The 17,278-nt window shown below is 34.0% G+C and overlaps 1 protein-coding gene and 1 pseudogene across 1 annotated transcript; one reads left to right on the forward strand and one right to left on the reverse strand.

Moving 5' to 3' along the window:
- Positions 1-10,477: 10,477 nt before the first annotated feature.
- Positions 10,478-13,342, forward strand: LOC111315943 (26S proteasome non-ATPase regulatory subunit 14 homolog). The gene is made up of 6 exons (XM_022917995.2): positions 10,478-10,678; positions 10,956-11,133; positions 11,299-11,380; positions 12,184-12,360; positions 12,449-12,616; positions 12,994-13,342. The coding sequence occupies exons 1-6, from the start codon at positions 10,537-10,539 to the stop codon at positions 13,183-13,185; spliced, it is 939 nt and encodes a 312-aa protein (XP_022773730.1). The 5' UTR covers positions 10,478-10,536; the 3' UTR covers positions 13,186-13,342.
- A 397-nt stretch (positions 13,343-13,739) lies between these two features.
- Positions 13,740-15,394, reverse strand: LOC149519549 (uncharacterized; annotated as a pseudogene).
- Positions 15,395-17,278: the final 1,884 nt, after the last annotated feature.

Raw genomic sequence — 17,278 nt, forward strand, 5'->3', positions numbered from 1 at the left:
CGCAAGGATGATGGGTTTTCAGAGGATCACACTGGAAGGGGATGCACTCAGGGTCGTTTACTCAAATCACCAAGTATACTGCAAGAAATTTGTCTGTTATAGGAAACCTGGTGGAGGACACATGAGAGGATTTAACGCAGGCTGCAGAATGGAAGGTTTCTCATGTTCATCGTGAAGCCAACGGTGCAGCACACAGATTAGCAAGGCTTGCTGTTGAATGCATGGATTCCTTTTCTTGGTTAGCTGGATATCCAAATGAAATCAGTGACATTGTAATACAAGAGAAATTTGATTCAAATTAATGAAAATAGTGACTTCATTTAAAAAACAAGAAAACTCCTTACTTTATATTTTTTTCAGCAGTGCTAATATAATCATAGGATGGACTACAATGGTAATAACTAATAATACTATATAAGTGTGATAGATCTAATTATTATCTTTACTGGCAGGTCCAGTAGAGTGATCAGTGCCAGGACTGTGGCTGGGAGTTGTGGGGCGGAAATCAGGGTCATTTCTATAGGCAGCTGATGCATCTGCTAAAACGTCACGGTTCAAGTTTTTCTTGCGGCTGCTCATCACATTTGTTGCATGGTTTCCGGACTCATCTAATTTATGACCTGCTTTCAAAAGCTGCCTTTCCTCAGTAAATGTGATTCCATAACCAAACAATAACGCAAGGAGCAAGGCACCAGCTAAAATGAGGTTGTTTTTTGCCATTTGGGCGAGAAAGGCAAACTAAGAATGAATTGGGAAAAGCTTAAATTAAGAGAAATGTAAATGTAGTACTTGAGACTAGTGATGATTGATGAGAATGAGATGGTCTTAAGCTGTTGCCTCCCTGGATATTTATAGTCCATCTCATTAGGAAAAGCTTAATTTTGCCCCCCACTGGGTACTACGTACGTATGCATTAATCATTGTACAGATCCTATCTTTTGATAGACTAATAATACCAACATAGATATACAGAAACATATTTTTGCTACCCAGTATGTTAAGAATACCCGTTAAGGTTAATATTTAAAGAAATATTTTCATCAAATACGCCGTGATAATCGTCTTGACTGTCAATGGGGATGCTTTAATTTGAAAATATTTCCATAAATTGTACTAAACAAGTGCTCTTATAGCATCCCTACATATAGGGATATAAACAATATATTAATACTAGTAAAATATTTAGAGTCGACTCGAATAAAATTTGAATTTCACTCAATTGTTATTGAGTCAAGCTTGAGCTCAAATAATTTAATTATCGATCAAATAAAATTCGAATAATCTTATACTTGATTTGAGTAGTTAACAAGCTTAATTAAATTTTTATATTTTAATTATTTTAATTAATAAAATATCTCAAACTTGAATTCGAGTTCAAGTATAAATAATCAAGTTTCTATCGAAAATAAAAATCGAACTTATTTTTATATATTAATCGAGTCTAATCGAGTGAACTCGAATAATTCGATTTTTATCTAAAGTCGAGCTTGAGCTTAAACTAAAAAAATAAAACTCGATTGAGTTCTAGTCAAATTTTGAGTATTAAATTTTGAATCAAGCTCGAAATAGAGTTTAATATTATATCAACTCGAATTCGATTAATTACACCCCTACTTACATGTATATGAGTAGATTAAAGAAGATATATACACATTAATCCATAATTAATACTAACTATATCAATAACAGACAGTGTCAAAACTGCAGAAAACCACGAAAATGACAATGTAACTGTAATCACTCAATAATATAATTTGAAAACAAAAAAAAAATTAATAAAACATTTTTAATTTTAATAACCATAATTAAATCTTAACATTTTTAATTACCAAAATTTTTTTATCATTTATCTCCCTTTTCTGTTTATGTCAATAAGGGTAAGAATATATAAGATTCCTTGGAGCTTGGAGACTCGGAATGCTATTTTTAGTTTGGTTTTAATGTTTAAATGTGAATTTGTGGTTTTTCCCCAAAAAAAAAATTTATGTTATATTAATTTGATAATCATGATGTATGTTATAGTAAATGAATGATGCTATGATTAATCTTTTTTATGAAGTAATTTTGATTGTGTGTATATAATAATATCTTGTTAATATAATTGTGAGTACAAATAAAAAAAATAAATACATATAATAACCTTTAGTAATTGTATTAATTAGTAGTCATTCTTAGCATATATATATATATTAATTGTTCTATATTATTAGTTACAAACGTTTAATCTTAAAGAGAATATAAATGAGAGAATAATATTTTTTTTTGTTTTATTGGAGGTAGAGTGAATTATGTTTTGTTAGGTGATAATCAATAAAAAAAATAAAATTTTAAACTTAATTCAATTAATTTATATAATCATTTTAAAGATTTGATATAAATTTAAATTTTAATATTTACAACTTTTTTTATTCTTAAATTACAATTTTTTTTATAAACAAATGAATAAAAGGTTTTCCATTAGTAAAAAAAAAAAATCCCATTTATTTCAACTAATAATGTCTATTTATTAAATTGGATTAACTAATAGTGCCTTAAAAAATAATAACAATTTTACATATAGTATAATGGATTAGCTTGAAACAATTATTGGATATATCAATTTACATTTATGTAAATGTATTACTTTTTCAACTGAATATGGAATGTTATTTATTCACCTTAAATATATATAAAAAAATAATATTCAACTTGATTTTTTTAAAAGCTTGACATGTTATTTAGAAAGGTTAAAATAACAAAAAAAAAATTTAACTTTACCACTTTATTTAGATAAATTTTTATATTTTTATTGTAACCAAATAACATCTTAACTTTTAATTTGTACCAAAATAAACTTTTAACCTTTAATTAGTATCTAAATAAATTCTTAAGAAAAATCAATCTTTCATTTGAAATAAAAAATTATATAAATATAAATTAAGAGAAATTATTAAATATACTATAGTATATTTTTTAACTCAATAAGTGATAACTAATAGGGTGACACATGTTCCTTAAAAAAACTAATTAAAAAATAAGTAGAACATGTATCAACATGTTAATCCTACATATAAGATTAAAAAACTCCGGTGACAATGTGTCAAATAATTTTTCATAAATTAAAAATAAAATTTATTTTAAAAAATAAGTGTTTCAATACTTTTTAATATTTTAGCTATTTAGAATTTAGACCATGTTTTGTTTTGGGACATGGATCAAACAGCACAAAGGCTGACGGCCCAATAACTTAAAGTTAAAGACCAAACAATTCGGCCCAAATTGTAAAAACAATTTGGCCCAATAGCACTAGGGATGAAATTAAACAACATTAAAAATAAAAATCATTAAAATGATATTATTAATGAACCTAAAAGTTAAAAAATCGATAGGCTACTAGTAATAGTAAGAAATTAAAGGATATGAAACATCGACCATTTTTTTGGTGCAACAAAAAGAAAATAATACGGTTAATGATTTGTGCCTTCAAATTAAGGTCATATACCAGAGTCTGAAGTCTATAAATACCCAGCTATGGGCAAAGGCAAATGGGCATCTCATCATTAGTCGCCATTTCCTCTTCAAGTCTTCAACTTTCTGTCTGTTCTCTTCTCTTAGATATTCCTTTTGAGCTTAATTAATTCCATATCTGGTTTCTTATGGCTAAGATCATTTTCGCTCGTACCTTTCTCTTTGCTTTGTTATTGTTTTGTCATGGAATCAGGTTCACTGAGGAAGCTAGGCTTTTCAAGATTGAGAAAGACGAGTACCATTCGGGAAACCATGCAACAAACACCATGATGAGGATGAGCAGCCATAATGAGATCAACGTCAGCCATGGCAATTATGGAGAAGACCACGATGCTCTCGCTGCCCCTGACAACTTAACTGCATTCGAATACGATGCCGACGATGTTCACCCCACAAGCCCCGGCGGCCACAGCCCCGGCGTCGGTCACTCTACTCCACCTGGCAAAAATTAATGACCATCATCACTAGCTCGAATCTTAGATCACTCGTATGCTATCTACTGCGAACTGCAAGTATAGATTTCTCTCATAATGAGTATGTATATTTATATATTTTGCTCTTGTTAATCTCTCTCTCATATATATGATGCTCCCAGAAAGTTGATTACTTTCCATCCAATGGATTTGATGTAAATATAAGTATAGGGTTTCTTGTGTGAGTAAGAAATTTCACCTTAATAGTGTGTAATGTTTCCGATCATATGTAAATAACAATAATTTAGCGTTATTGCCAATAAAGTTTGAAGTTGGGAGTTGTCTTCACCATTGCATCTCTAATTGAAGGCCATAGAGCTTCTAAAAGTACGAAAAATGCTTCCGTTTTTCACTTGCATCAACAATATTGTTGCTATTTTAGAGTTATATTCTTTTAATGCTTGACCATCAATTGAATTGAAATACATATATATATATATATATATAGTTTGATTTATAGGAGTTCCCATTATTCTTGTTTTGTCTTTTCTTTTCTTTCTTAGATATTTTATACAATGATTAAGATCATACCTTACTAATTTTGTTACTCATTATATGAAGTCAAAGATTTCAAAATTTATCTATGTATGATGATGTAATATGATGATAAAATATTGAATGCTTAATTTTAATAATCAAAATTTAATCCCTAAAATTTTAACAATCTTAATTAAAAAAATTAAGATTCAATAATTGATATATATAATTAACACATCAGAGCTATTTGTTAATTGATTTCATATATAAATTCTATTTCATAGAATGGATGGATTTGCACTTTCATCTGCATGGATGTGTGTGTGTATATATATATATCCAATACTAAACTTTTAAAAATAAAAAATGGGTATGCTTTCCTTGAACATAGATGATGCGTGCTTGACAAAAAAAAGCCCATTAATCTTTTTCTTTTTTCTAGTGTACTCAAGTCCCTTCCCGTTTGAATTTGACATATGCTTTCATATAGAATAAATGAATAATTCAGCCTTTTAGCAATATTGAAGGAAAGGGGAAATTATTCATAGAAATCAAGGACTAACAATTAAAACATTTTATCATAAAAACTCTACTTAATTTGTCCAACTATTGTTATTCCATTTATAAAAAAAAAATTAAGACCTAATTTTTTTTTTAAGTATCTCTTTTAACTAGCTAGTTCTTACTATAGGTTGCATTTTTTTTTATATTTGAATCATCAAAATTTAAATTCCGATCAAAATTAAAAATTTGACACTCACCAACTCGCTATTGATATACTTCTTTTAGTAGCTAAAAAAACACTATATATATATAATTTTTGGAGGCCATAGACATATATATATATATATATATATATATAATGAATAACCCAAATATTAATGCAAGACAATAAGTAGTGATCGGTAAGGGGTTGCGAATTTGAAAAATCAAAGTGCTGGTGGGAGTTGGAACCCAAAAAGGCAAAAAGGATATCATACCCTTGTAAGGAATATAAAGTCTATTAAGTATACAAGGTCATTGCTGATCATATAAAACACCTTATTAGATCATAGCACATAATGCCTATGCTAAAATAAGGAAAAAGCAACAATTGCCATCGTTGGCAACTACATAGCTTATCTCCAAATTGCAAAAAACAAAAAAAAAAAAGGGAAAGAAAACCTTAATGGTTGTACGAGGGACACAATTAAAAAAGACGACTCCAAACTTTATATTATATTTTTTTTCGGCAGTGCTAATATAATCATAGGATAGCCTACGAGATTGATTAAAAAGGCGACACATGACATAAGACATTATTTCACACCGTGGTAATAACTAATATTATTACATATGTGTGATAAATCTAGTTATTATCATCACTGGCGGGTTCAGTAGAGTGACCAGCGCCGGGACTGTGACCGGGAGTTGTGGAGTGGAAACCATCAGTACCATAGGCAGCTGATGCATCTTCTAAAGCGTCACGGTTCAAGTTTGTCTTGCTGCGGCTCATAACATTTGTTGCATGGTTTCCGGACTCATCTAATTTATGACCTGCCTTCAGAAGCTGCCTTTCCTCAGTAAATGTGATTCCGTAACCAAACAATAACACTAGGAGAAAAGCACCAGCGAAAATGAGGTTGTTTTTTGCCATGTAAATGTAGTACTTGAGAGAAAAAAGTTATACTAGTGATGATTGATAAGGATGAGATGGCCTTAAGCTTTTGCCTTTCTGGTTATTTATAGACTTTAGGAACCCGCATGCATGCCCGTGCTGGTTACCAAATATTCGAAGTTAAATTAACGGTTACAATTGTTGCAATCGAGTCTTATGGATTATTATGATCGATGTCCCCTTGAATTCCTTTGAAAGGACAGGTTCAGTATATTCCCATATCTGTTGATATCTAGTGAGCTGTAGTACTGTTGTTTTCTGCATGTCCATGCAACATTTGTTCCCCGTTCTTTCTATATATTTGACTTGCTAGAGAGCTGAAAAATTACATGTATGATGGTGGAGGAAACTTGCACGCATTCGCTACCTGAATGAGACATCTCTGAAATAAAACCAATATCTAGACTTTGCTTTAGTTTGCTCCTTTAATCTTGCCTTCAAAAGTTCCTGGAAAAATCCTTATCAAATTGCTACTGCTACAGCCAACTAGCCAAGCCTCCTTTTTCATTTTGATTAAGAATTTAAGTACTAAAACATGCATTTCTTTATCAAAAATTCATTAGTAACTGATCAAATATAAGAGAAAGCGAAGATAAAGTTGGCCCTTCATCAAAAGATTCGCCAGCTAATTTCCAAGTTCAATTTTCTCTGTAGTGAGTAAGGAATGGCCACAACAGAAACATATAACAGACTAACATATAAAAAGAAGTATCAAAATTGATTCCAACTTGTTTTTTTCCCCCTTTTTGTTATCAAAGCACATAAAGTGGAAAATCCAAGTGTCTTCCAAATTTCCTTGTGCCCCTCAAACTTTCAAGCTTGTGATGAATTCTCCGCCATTCTTAAAATTTCAAAGAACCCCTGCATACCTTCTTTGACTTGAGGATTGCTATCTCAACATTAGATGGTTGAAATACCATGTATTTTTTTTTCTACTGCTATACAAGTTAACCATAGTTACGTGACAAGCTAGTGCAGGCAATTTTTGTGCAATGTGTCGTTTATCATGATAAGAATCAAAGCAGGATTTGGTGGGGCTCCTACTGCCGACCTGAAAATCTTCACTAAAAGATTGCAAGATTTAAACATGCTTTGAACTTCAAACTTATTGATCTTACTTCTTAAAAGTAATTACATGAACTATTTAAATTTTAGATTCGAATTTATTTATATAAATTTCAATTGAAATACTACTATCTAGTATGTACTGGACCGTTCGAATACTAAAGTTGACCAGGAAAAACCTTCGCCAACCAGGTTTCTCTGAGCTAGAACTGCCCTAATGAAGTTAAGTTATTACCTTATTTATGCTCTCTTCTTTCATTTTCACGTGTCACAAACTCAAATAAAGTAGGGTAAATTTCAAATCGGCTTGTAAGCGAGTGAGATCAAGGCAACCTTTTTTTTTTCTTTTGCTTGAAACGATCGTGAGGAGAGATACAGGGCTTTATGAAGGCTGGCCCTTATGGCTATTCCATAGGAGGTGAAACACTTGACTAACTGACTAGTTCTAGTCAAGACGACCCATATTCTAGCTGATCATCATGCATGAATTTGAATCTTTTGGTTAGTGGTTTAAGTATGTATCATTCCCGTAATTAAAATATGTAAGTGCGCAGGTTTTGAATTCAATCATCCGCGTGAGATTTTACAGTTCAATTGATTGAAAATCAACAGAAGCAGAGTACACAACATAACTTGAAACAACAGAAGGCAAAAGCTGGCAGCCAAGGCCACCGAGAACCAAATTAATTAACCAGAATACACATACGTGTTAGTCTTATCTCTAAGATTCGAAGGAGCCATTTTCTAGCATATATCTTACAGCAAGTAAAAATGAAAATTGTTCTTTGATATTCATCTAGATGATCTGAACCGACAAAACCACTATGACAGTGGGGAATTTGAAAATCCCAACAAGAGGGTAATCGTCATGCTGATTATTGTTATAATTAATTAAAACTGATCAAATCAGGGTTAAAATATTAAATGAAGATTTGCTGACAATAAATAGAGATGATATAATTGTTGTGCATTACTAAAAGTGCTAGTGATCGTGACCAAGTGCGCACTGCATTTTCAAAGCATTTACCAGTAAAAGAATGGCGTATAAGCCTTCGAGCCCCACACAAATCAACATCCATTGCTGTAAGAAATTAAAACTCCTGGAGAGAAGGATATTGAAGTCAAATGAAGCTAATGGTGTTGTATAGTTCCCAAAGCCTAGCTTCCATTATTTCAGTCTTCAAAATTGAAGGGAGGGGATGGGTTGCCTGGTTGGCTCCTCGAGTTGAGGAAGCTCTTATCATCCAATGAACACAGTTGGATCCTGGAGTAATGGGCTCCATTAGTCGCAAATGGTGATCATTACAAAGAACATGCGGTGGGGAATTGAGCTTTCAGAAAGAAGTCTAGAACTAGGAGAAGTCTGGGACTTTGGGCTTGAAAGAGAAAGGTGTATAAGTCAAAGGAATCTAGAATCTTTGCAGTAGGATTTGATGGTTATATTACTTAAAAATATGGGTTTGTAATAGAATATCTAGTGGAGAGATCATCATGGGGAATGTATGTGGGTGTGAAATTAATTTACAAAACAGTAAAGCAGTGATTACTTACTGTAAACCACGGTTTAATCATTAAACTCAAAATTTCTATCAGGTGAAAATTCTCATCCTTGTCAATGCCAACAAAGCAACAACCTTCATTCAACCTTGAAAAATGAACGATAAGTTGGTAAGAAGCACAAGCTAAACAGAAGATGGTCCATTGTTTCAGACTTTCAGCATATGAGCCGAAGGGCCTACTTTATTGGGCCAAAGCTAACGAGCTTCAGTTTGAATATTGCAGGCCTTTACAGTACAATGAGAAAGGCCGGCTTGATATGGGCTAAATGGGAAAGGTCGGTTCATGATTTTTGGATCAAATAGTAGATAATGACTATTGAGTAACGGGCCTAAAATTGGGGCTTCTCGTGCGGTCTTACGGATCCACATACTATCAAATTTGGCATTCAACCATGGTTGAAAGACATGTGATGGCTCCAAAATTAATACGCATTGTTATAATTGATTGCATGTTGCATGAAAACCAAACCCCCAAGAACAAGAAGCATCACCACTATCCAACTTGCTGTTTATTTTTACACATCACCAGTCAGTGGAGACACAAGTGACCACCATATACCTGGCATAAAAACAAACGCTGCTTCCTTTGCTGAGTGTCCAATGTAAAAATGTCACCACTAGAGGACATTAATGTTCCTGAAGACATGACAGAGGTACTGTCACTCCATTTGCTAGCTGTCCCGACAACTAGGTGAATGTGTTACCCCTGGTGAACAGCAAGAAAACACACCTTATTCATATTAGCTGAAATAAAGAGCTTTGGAAAGCCAGGCTAAAGTTTGAGCAAGAGGAATTAATGTTTCTTTGTTTCCAGGGTATATCAACATATTTGATATCATCTTCCAATATCAAGGGCAGCAGTGCCAGGGAGGCGGTAGGGGAGAAAAAATAAGGTGGAATAGGTTATGGGCTTACAAATATACAGAGCGGTGATGCAAACCAATCTGGTTTGTAAGATGATCAAGCGAACTATCTGCCCCAAAAACTTGAATGACTTTGCTGCTTCCTCAATCATAGCAATATCAATCATCAACCTCTCCAAGCATGTTGAACTTCTCATGTAAACGTTTCAATGATTCTTGTACATAACCCTCCCATTTATAGATCTCCAGTTCCCTTTCTCCAAGGAACTGTTCAGAAACCTAAGGACAATGAAACAGTAGAAAAAGAGGATAGGTTTGGTCTGACGAAATCTATATTGGCAAAAAAAAAAATGGTTTTAGGCTCTTGCATTAATCTCATTTTAGTAAATGAAAATTCTTTTGCCTTCACTTTGTAAAGAGAGGCTGTTAGTGAGCACAATTCTCCCAGATTAGCGTTTCTTGAAGGACACAACATAAATCACACACAAGAATTCTTCTAATTCCCAAATACCAAAATAATAACGTTATAAAACTTTACAGGTTCAAATTTAGAAATACTTTCAGTGTTACCACTTCAAGCAGTGAAAGTAGGACAATACTACTACTACACAGCATGACCTTGTTGAAGCATGAGCAATGGCCATTCACGCATACCTGGCTTGCTATCACTTGACGACCAGCTATGTGTGAAAATTATTTTAACCAAGCCCATCAAGCCCAAATTGAGAATTATTATAACCAGGCTGACTGGGTCATAAATTTTTTCAAAGAAGCCCATATATTTTATTTTGGACCACTTGAGTCCGTTTCTTAAAATTGGACCCGAACCGAATGATGAGCTTCTCTATATATATGCCTTTGCAGCCCAAAAGTACTGAAGAGAGCAAAGCGTTTGTCTTGCAGCCGAAGTAAAGTTCCCAAAACGCCGATCAACAATGTCAGGCATGGAGAGATTGCAGAGGATGTTCGCAGGTGCAGGAGGCGCGTTGGGTCACCCGCCGCCGGATTCCCCTACGCTCGATTCGTCGGAGCAGGTCTACATCTCCTCTCTTGCCCTCCTCAAAATGCTCAAGCACGGTACTTTTCTATCTCTCTCCCTTCTTCTCAGTATCTGCTTTATAGTTTTGTTTAGAGAATAATAGAAATGGTCGATGGGCTTATACTACTTTGCTTTTGCAATTTGGGTGTTTTTCATTAAATAAAAATTTTAATTTTTTGATATGCTTTACATGTATTTTTCTATGGGAAACATCAGCTGTTTCGATTTCATTTTTAGGGTGAAAGAGTTTAAACTTAACCAAGGGTGGTTGTTTTAATTTTGATTCTGTGTTTGATTGATGTGAATATTTTATAGGAAGAGCTGGAGTTCCCATGGAAGTTATGGGTTTGATGTTGGGAGAGTTCGTTGATGAGTACACTGTGCGTGTCGTGGATGTCTTTGCAATGCCACAGAGCGGTACTGGTGTTAGTGTCGAAGCTGTGGATCATGTTTTTCAAACAAATATGCTTGATATGCTCAAACAAACAGGAAGGTATTATCAACACTCTAGTTTCATTCATATCAATTTGTGATTGTTGTTGGAAGGGACTCAAAATTTGAAGAGATGATACTTTGTATGACAAAATTAGATGATTTTGTAATCATTGATGACCTATTTCTCTAGATTGCATGCTGATCTCTTTGCTTGGTGTTGCAGACCAGAGATGGTGGTCGGCTGGTACCATTCGCATCCTGGATTTGGTTGTTGGCTTTCTGGTGTGGACATAAACACACAGCAGGTTGTGTTTAACATTTTTGCATGGTGCTGCATCATAACATGCTAGTCAACTTATTATGTTATTGTTGTTTAGAAGATTTTCTTGTTAGTCATGAGCTTTACTGTCTTTGGTTGGTGTTACCATACAAGTAATTAGTCACACCATTCTTTTCTTACAAAGAAATGAAAACATTTTCTACTTATCTAGCTCTTTATTTACTTTCCTGTTATTAATTGGTTTGTAGGATTCTTGTTCCTGTGCTTTTGAGTCCTTTCTTTTTCTTTGGTTGGGAGGGTGTGGGTGGTTCAAAGGTATGAGGATTGCTAGACAACTCTTTCCCTAATTAATAAAATGGTTCCAGTCATGTAAGGAATAGGAGGGGATAGGGATCATTTTGGACACTGCACTAACTTGTATCAATAGTGATACATGGTTTTTAAACACCCCCCCCCCCCCCCCCCCCAAAAAAAAAAAAAAAAAATCTTCCACCTTTCCAGAAAAAAATGGATCTGCCATTATTGTTGATGCTTATCAGACCGCAGGTTTGGCTCATACATTGTGGCTAACAAAAATGATGCCTTGTACGATATGTCTGGAGCCTGGAAATATCAATGTAGTTTATTAAATATTGGGTACATATACATGGCCCAAAAAGCTTTGATACTTGCTCTTTTCATCCATAATGTGTCAATTAGTTAAAATTTTCCATTTCAAACTTTATAATTGAAGATCGGTTCAATGGTTTATATGGATTTGTTTCTCTTTAATTATTCTGGTTAATGAAAGCTGGTATATCTGTTGCTAACATCTGTCATTGCTTTTAGAGTTTTGAAGCTTTAAATCAAAGGGCTGTAGCAGTGGTGGTGGACCCAATTCAGAGTGTTAAAGGGAAGGTGGTGATTGATGCATTCCGTTTGATCAACCCGCAAACCATGATGCTTGGCCAAGAGCCACGTCAGACGACATCTAATCTTGGGCATCTTAATAAGCCATCTATCCAAGTGAGTGCCAAAATAATACTGTCTGAGTGTTTTCTTTAGCTTCTTTTATGTGGGGAATGATCTCATGTCATTATTTTTGCATTGCCAGGCATTGATCCATGGGCTAAATAGACATTATTACTCTATAGCCATTAATTACAGAAAGAATGAACTTGAGGAAAAAATGCTGTTGAATCTTCATAAGAAGAAGTGGACAGATGGATTGACACTTAGGCGTTTTGATACCCATTCCAAAACCAATGAACAGACTGTTCAGGTGCGTGAAGGCTTTCTGCAGACTTTATCATCTTATTGTATGTTGTTGGACTGTTGATTGTGTATTGGTAAGATATATATGACTTTATGTTGTCCCTCACTAATGTGAGGTGCTTGAAGGCCCTTGGATTGAAGGAGAAGAAAAACATTAATAAGTGTTAACTTGCCTTGCAATGAGTCACTTTAGGAATGCTCATCAGGAAAGGTTTATAGAAATGTGGGCTGTGGTTCTCAACGGTATATGAAGTTGCATTTAGAATGTTGCTCAAAGAGTTCTAATGTGAATCCCAAATAAATTAATTTCCTGTTATAATGAAGAATTGAAGATTGTCTTCTATAAGGCAAAGTCATGATGTTGGTTTATATTGATCTGTGCAGGAAATGCTCAATTTAGCTATAAAATACAATAAAGCAGTGCAGGAGGAAGATGAATTACCTCCTGAGAAGCTGGCAATTGCAAATGTTGGGCGACAAGATGCCAAGAAGCACTTAGAGGAACATGTCTCAAACTTGATGTCCTCAAACATAGTTCAGACTTTGGGAACTATGCTCGATACAGTTGTGTTCTAGAATAACCTTGTTAACCTTGTTCTCGACTCTTAGCATCTGTATACTCTTTCCAAGTTCAGGAATTGCATCTACATTGATATAATCGATTGTTGGTCAAAGCTCTCTGTTTATGTTATTTTCTGAAAATCCAAAGTGACTATCGAGTTTCCTCATTAAATTTGTGATGCCTGCTTCTCTCTCTCTCTCTATAAGTGGGAGGGTAAGAAAATTGTTGTTTAACTTGGTTTTTGGAAGTTTTTTGTGATTTTTCATTTGCAGTTTAGCTTACCCATTAAACTGGCTTACAAGAGAAATCATTTCCACAATTCTGAATGTTGGAACTCAATGTTCATTGTTTGTTGCATCTTTCCAAAAATAATTCACCTGAAATTATGTACTAAAATTAAGTTGAGTGTTTGAATTGTGTGCGTATGAAGCTTTTTGATAGTTTTCACACAAAGTTACAGTAATTGATTATGATTTATGTATTGCCATGGAGAACAGCAAGTACGATATTTGCCTCAAATAGGAAACACTTGTATCAACAAAAATTTAACTCAACTGCAAATCTGCAACCCCGTACAAACATCGTAACATTCTTTCGAAATCGTCTTGGCACAATAATAATTAACAATTCTTTGGCTCAGCATCACTTGATGACATCTAACTTTACCGTGCAATATTGCAAAAGTAACCAAGTCATGAGGAAAACAGGTGCACAAGCACAGCTAGAAGAAACTTGGCCAGAATCATCAGCAATCCAAATTTGAATGGATATGAAAGTTGAGTTTCACCTGTTTAGCTATAGCATCTCTATTGTGATCCAGCTTTCTTTTTTTCCTGTCTACTGATCAGAAGATAGTTTAAATAGTCAAATCTAAATCCAAGTGGTAAATTACCATGAAACCTTGCGCTCCTATAGCCCCAGAAAAGCTCTTAATATGGCACAATAGTCTCGATGCTTCCGAATACCCAAGGAGTGAGGCAATAACACAAAAAGAACTATGAAAATGACCTTCAAATCCTTTTGCATATAAGCTGAACTATTGTTATTTAGATGAATTGATTGATCCAAATTCAACTATAGACATTCAAATTGGTTTTAGATAAGGAGAAAGAATCTTATACTTGATTACAGAAATGCAAAAGCATCTACAAAGCAGCAATTTAATAAGTTAGTACTAAAGCAATCTTTTAACTGAAATTCGGGTGAAACAATGAAAATTAAGTTAAAAAGAATACCATAGCAATATGGTTTAGTTTGAAACAGGAGATTTGTGGAGTTGCTGAGAAGTGAGAGATATAAGAGACTGAAGCTTGGCAACAGCAGGGGTTTTCTCAGGTGGGCATTTGGAGAGAAAAACATTCAAAGAATGAAAAGCTTCATCAAGTTTTCCAGCAGCCAATGCAGAACATCCAGCTTTATAATCCTCATCAGCCATTCGGGCATCATACATTGGCGATCATGACCCTTGTTTCTCGACAAAGATGAAAACGGGTAGTCAAAGAGAGGTGTAGCACGTGCATATTCAAGATTAATTATAGCTTTGTTGATCTCAGCCATGAGAGCCTCAGGTGTTAATGGAAAAGTCTCCACTCCATCAAAGACACTGTAATGAGAATTTCCTTCCCAAGAACCCATCTTCTTCCAAGAGTCTTTTAGTCCAATGACTTGGGTTTTGCTTTCCATTTTGATCTGCTCTTGGTCAACATTCAATGAATTCATCAACTCCAAATTGCAGAATTAAAAATCTTTAACGTTTATTTTTAGCAAAAAAGGAGACAAGTCTGTTCCGGAATCTGATACTGGAATCTAATCATGTTCGAAGAGGGAAAATATAATATTATAATAAGAAAGGGTCTAATTTTTTTTATCAGATGCCATTGTAAATGGGGCATCATAAAGATTTCAGTAGAACTAGAGTCAGCTGCATCTCAAATTGACTGTCCACCATGTCTTTGTTGATCAAAATTAGGTCATACACTAACAACACCAGATACCCAAGGAACAATAACAGGAGCTGTTGGGTGGCTATTTCTGTATGCTTCAGAATATCTGTCCTTAAAGGGACCTGGCTTTGCAAGTTTCGCCTGATTTATTTCTTATTAATTTTGTTGCTCATTACATCAAGTCAAAGATTTCAAAATTTATCAACTTATGACAGTGTGATATCTTGGTGTTATACCGAACACTTAATTAGTCATAATTCAATCTTTAAATTCTTGACGATCTTAATTACAGAAAAAAAAAATTCAAGATTCAATAATTGACATAATATATATATATATATAACATCATATCTATTTGTTAAGTGATTTCATATATTTTTCATAGAATGGATCATGGATTGCACTTTCCATCTACATTGGCATATAGATCCAATGATCAAATTTTAAAAATAAAATGTGGGTATGCTTTCCTTGACATACATGATGAGTGCTTGATAAAAAAGCCCATTAATCTTTTTACTTTTTCCTTTTTTTTTTTTTTGGGGATATATCATTCTCCTTTTTCTAGTGTCCTCATCATGTCCCTTCCCCTTTGACTTTGATATATGCTTTCATAAAAGAATAAATGAATAATTCAGCCTTTTAGCAATGACGGAAATCAAATGATTCATAGAAATCAAGAACTAATAATTAATGTGCTATCATTCATAGAAATCAAGGACTAATAATTGAAACATTTTATCATAAAAACTCAACTTAATTTGTCAACTATTGTTATTCCATTTATAAAAAAATTCAGACCTTTTTTTTTTTTTTCGAAATATCCCTTTTAACTAGCTAGTTCTTGAATATAGGTTTTTTTTTTTAATATTTGAAGTATGAAAATTTAAATTTTGATCAAAATTAAAAGTTCGAGACTCACCAACATACCACACTGAAATATTAATGCAAAACAGGAAGTAGTGATGGTAAGGGGCTCCGAATTGAAAAAATCAAAGTGCTGGAGGGAGTTGGAACTTAAAAAGGCAAAAGGATATCATACCCTAAGTGTTAAGGAATATAAAGTATACTAAGGATACAAGGTCATTGCTGATCATATAAAACAACTTATTATATTATAGCACATAATGCCTATGCTTACATAAGGAAAAAGCAACAACTGCCATCGTTGGCAACTAGCATAGCTTATCTCCAAATTGCGCCAAAAAAAAAAAAAAAGATGAAACCTTAAAAGTTGTACAACTTCAAACTTTATATTATATTTTTTTTTCAGCAGTCCTAATATAATCGTAGGATAGCCGACGAGATTGATTAAAATGGCGTCATAGTGCTAATAACTAGTGATAGTTATTATCATTACCGGCAGGTACAGTAGAGTTACCGGCGCCGGGACTGTGAACGGGAGTTGTGGGGCGGAAATCATCATTTCTATGGGCAGCTGATGCATCCGCGAAAACGTCACGGTTCAAGTTTCTCTTGCGGCTGCTCATCACATTTGTTGCATGGTTTCCGGACCCATCTAATCTATGGCCTGCTTTGAAAAACTGCCTTTCCTCAGTAAATGTGATTCCATAACCAAACAATAACACAAGGAGAAGGGCACCAGCTAAAATGAGGTTGTTTTTTGCCATGCGAGCGAGAAATGAAAATTAACAATGAATTGTGAAAAGCTCAAACTAAGAGAAATGTAAACGTAGTATTTTAGAGAAAAAAGTTACACTAGTGATGAATAACGATGAGAATGAGATGGCCTTAAGCTTTTGCCTCTCAATATTTATAGACGTGAGGAACCCGCATGTTTTACGGATCTAAGTAAGAGTTTTGAATCTCATATCGAACATAATAAGAGGATCACTGAAATATATAAAAGTTTACACCCCCTCTGTTTTATGAGACGCTTTTTGTAAGATAAAACCGTGAAGTCAAGAGATCAGAGCGGATAATATCTCACAAGGATGTGAACTGTAATGGTTAAGTTAATCTGAGACACCGGATGAGTGGATGTCCAGGTCCTAGAGTCACTCGAGTTTGGAGCTTAAGTTTCGATCTGTAACAAGTGGTATCAGAACCAGCCCTAAACCGTTTGATCTTGTGAACCGGATCCTGGAACCGTACGAATTCGAAGCTTAAATCTCGATCTATAACAAGTGGTATCAAAATTAAC

Source organism: Durio zibethinus, chromosome 3, assembly GCF_047325235.1.
Source record: "Durio zibethinus cultivar Kanyao isolate XHJ-2024 chromosome 3, ASM4732523v1, whole genome shotgun sequence".
Lineage (NCBI taxonomy): Eukaryota > Viridiplantae > Streptophyta > Magnoliopsida > Malvales > Malvaceae > Durio > Durio zibethinus.

What these genes read in the sequence shown, in the direction of transcription:
- LOC111315943 (XM_022917995.2), top strand. Translation starts at nt 10,537, where the DNA reads ATGTCAGGCATGGAGAGATTGCAGAGGATGTTCGCAGGTGCAGGAGGC. An exon ending in ATGCTCAAACAAACAGGAAG is followed by an intron (nt 11,134 to 11,298) that starts GTATTATCAACA and finishes TTGGTGTTGCAG; the next exon opens with ACCAGAGATGGTGGTCGGCT. An exon ending in TGGACATAAACACACAGCAG is followed by an intron (nt 11,381 to 12,183) that starts GTTGTGTTTAAC and finishes CATTGCTTTTAG; the next exon opens with AGTTTTGAAGCTTTAAATCA.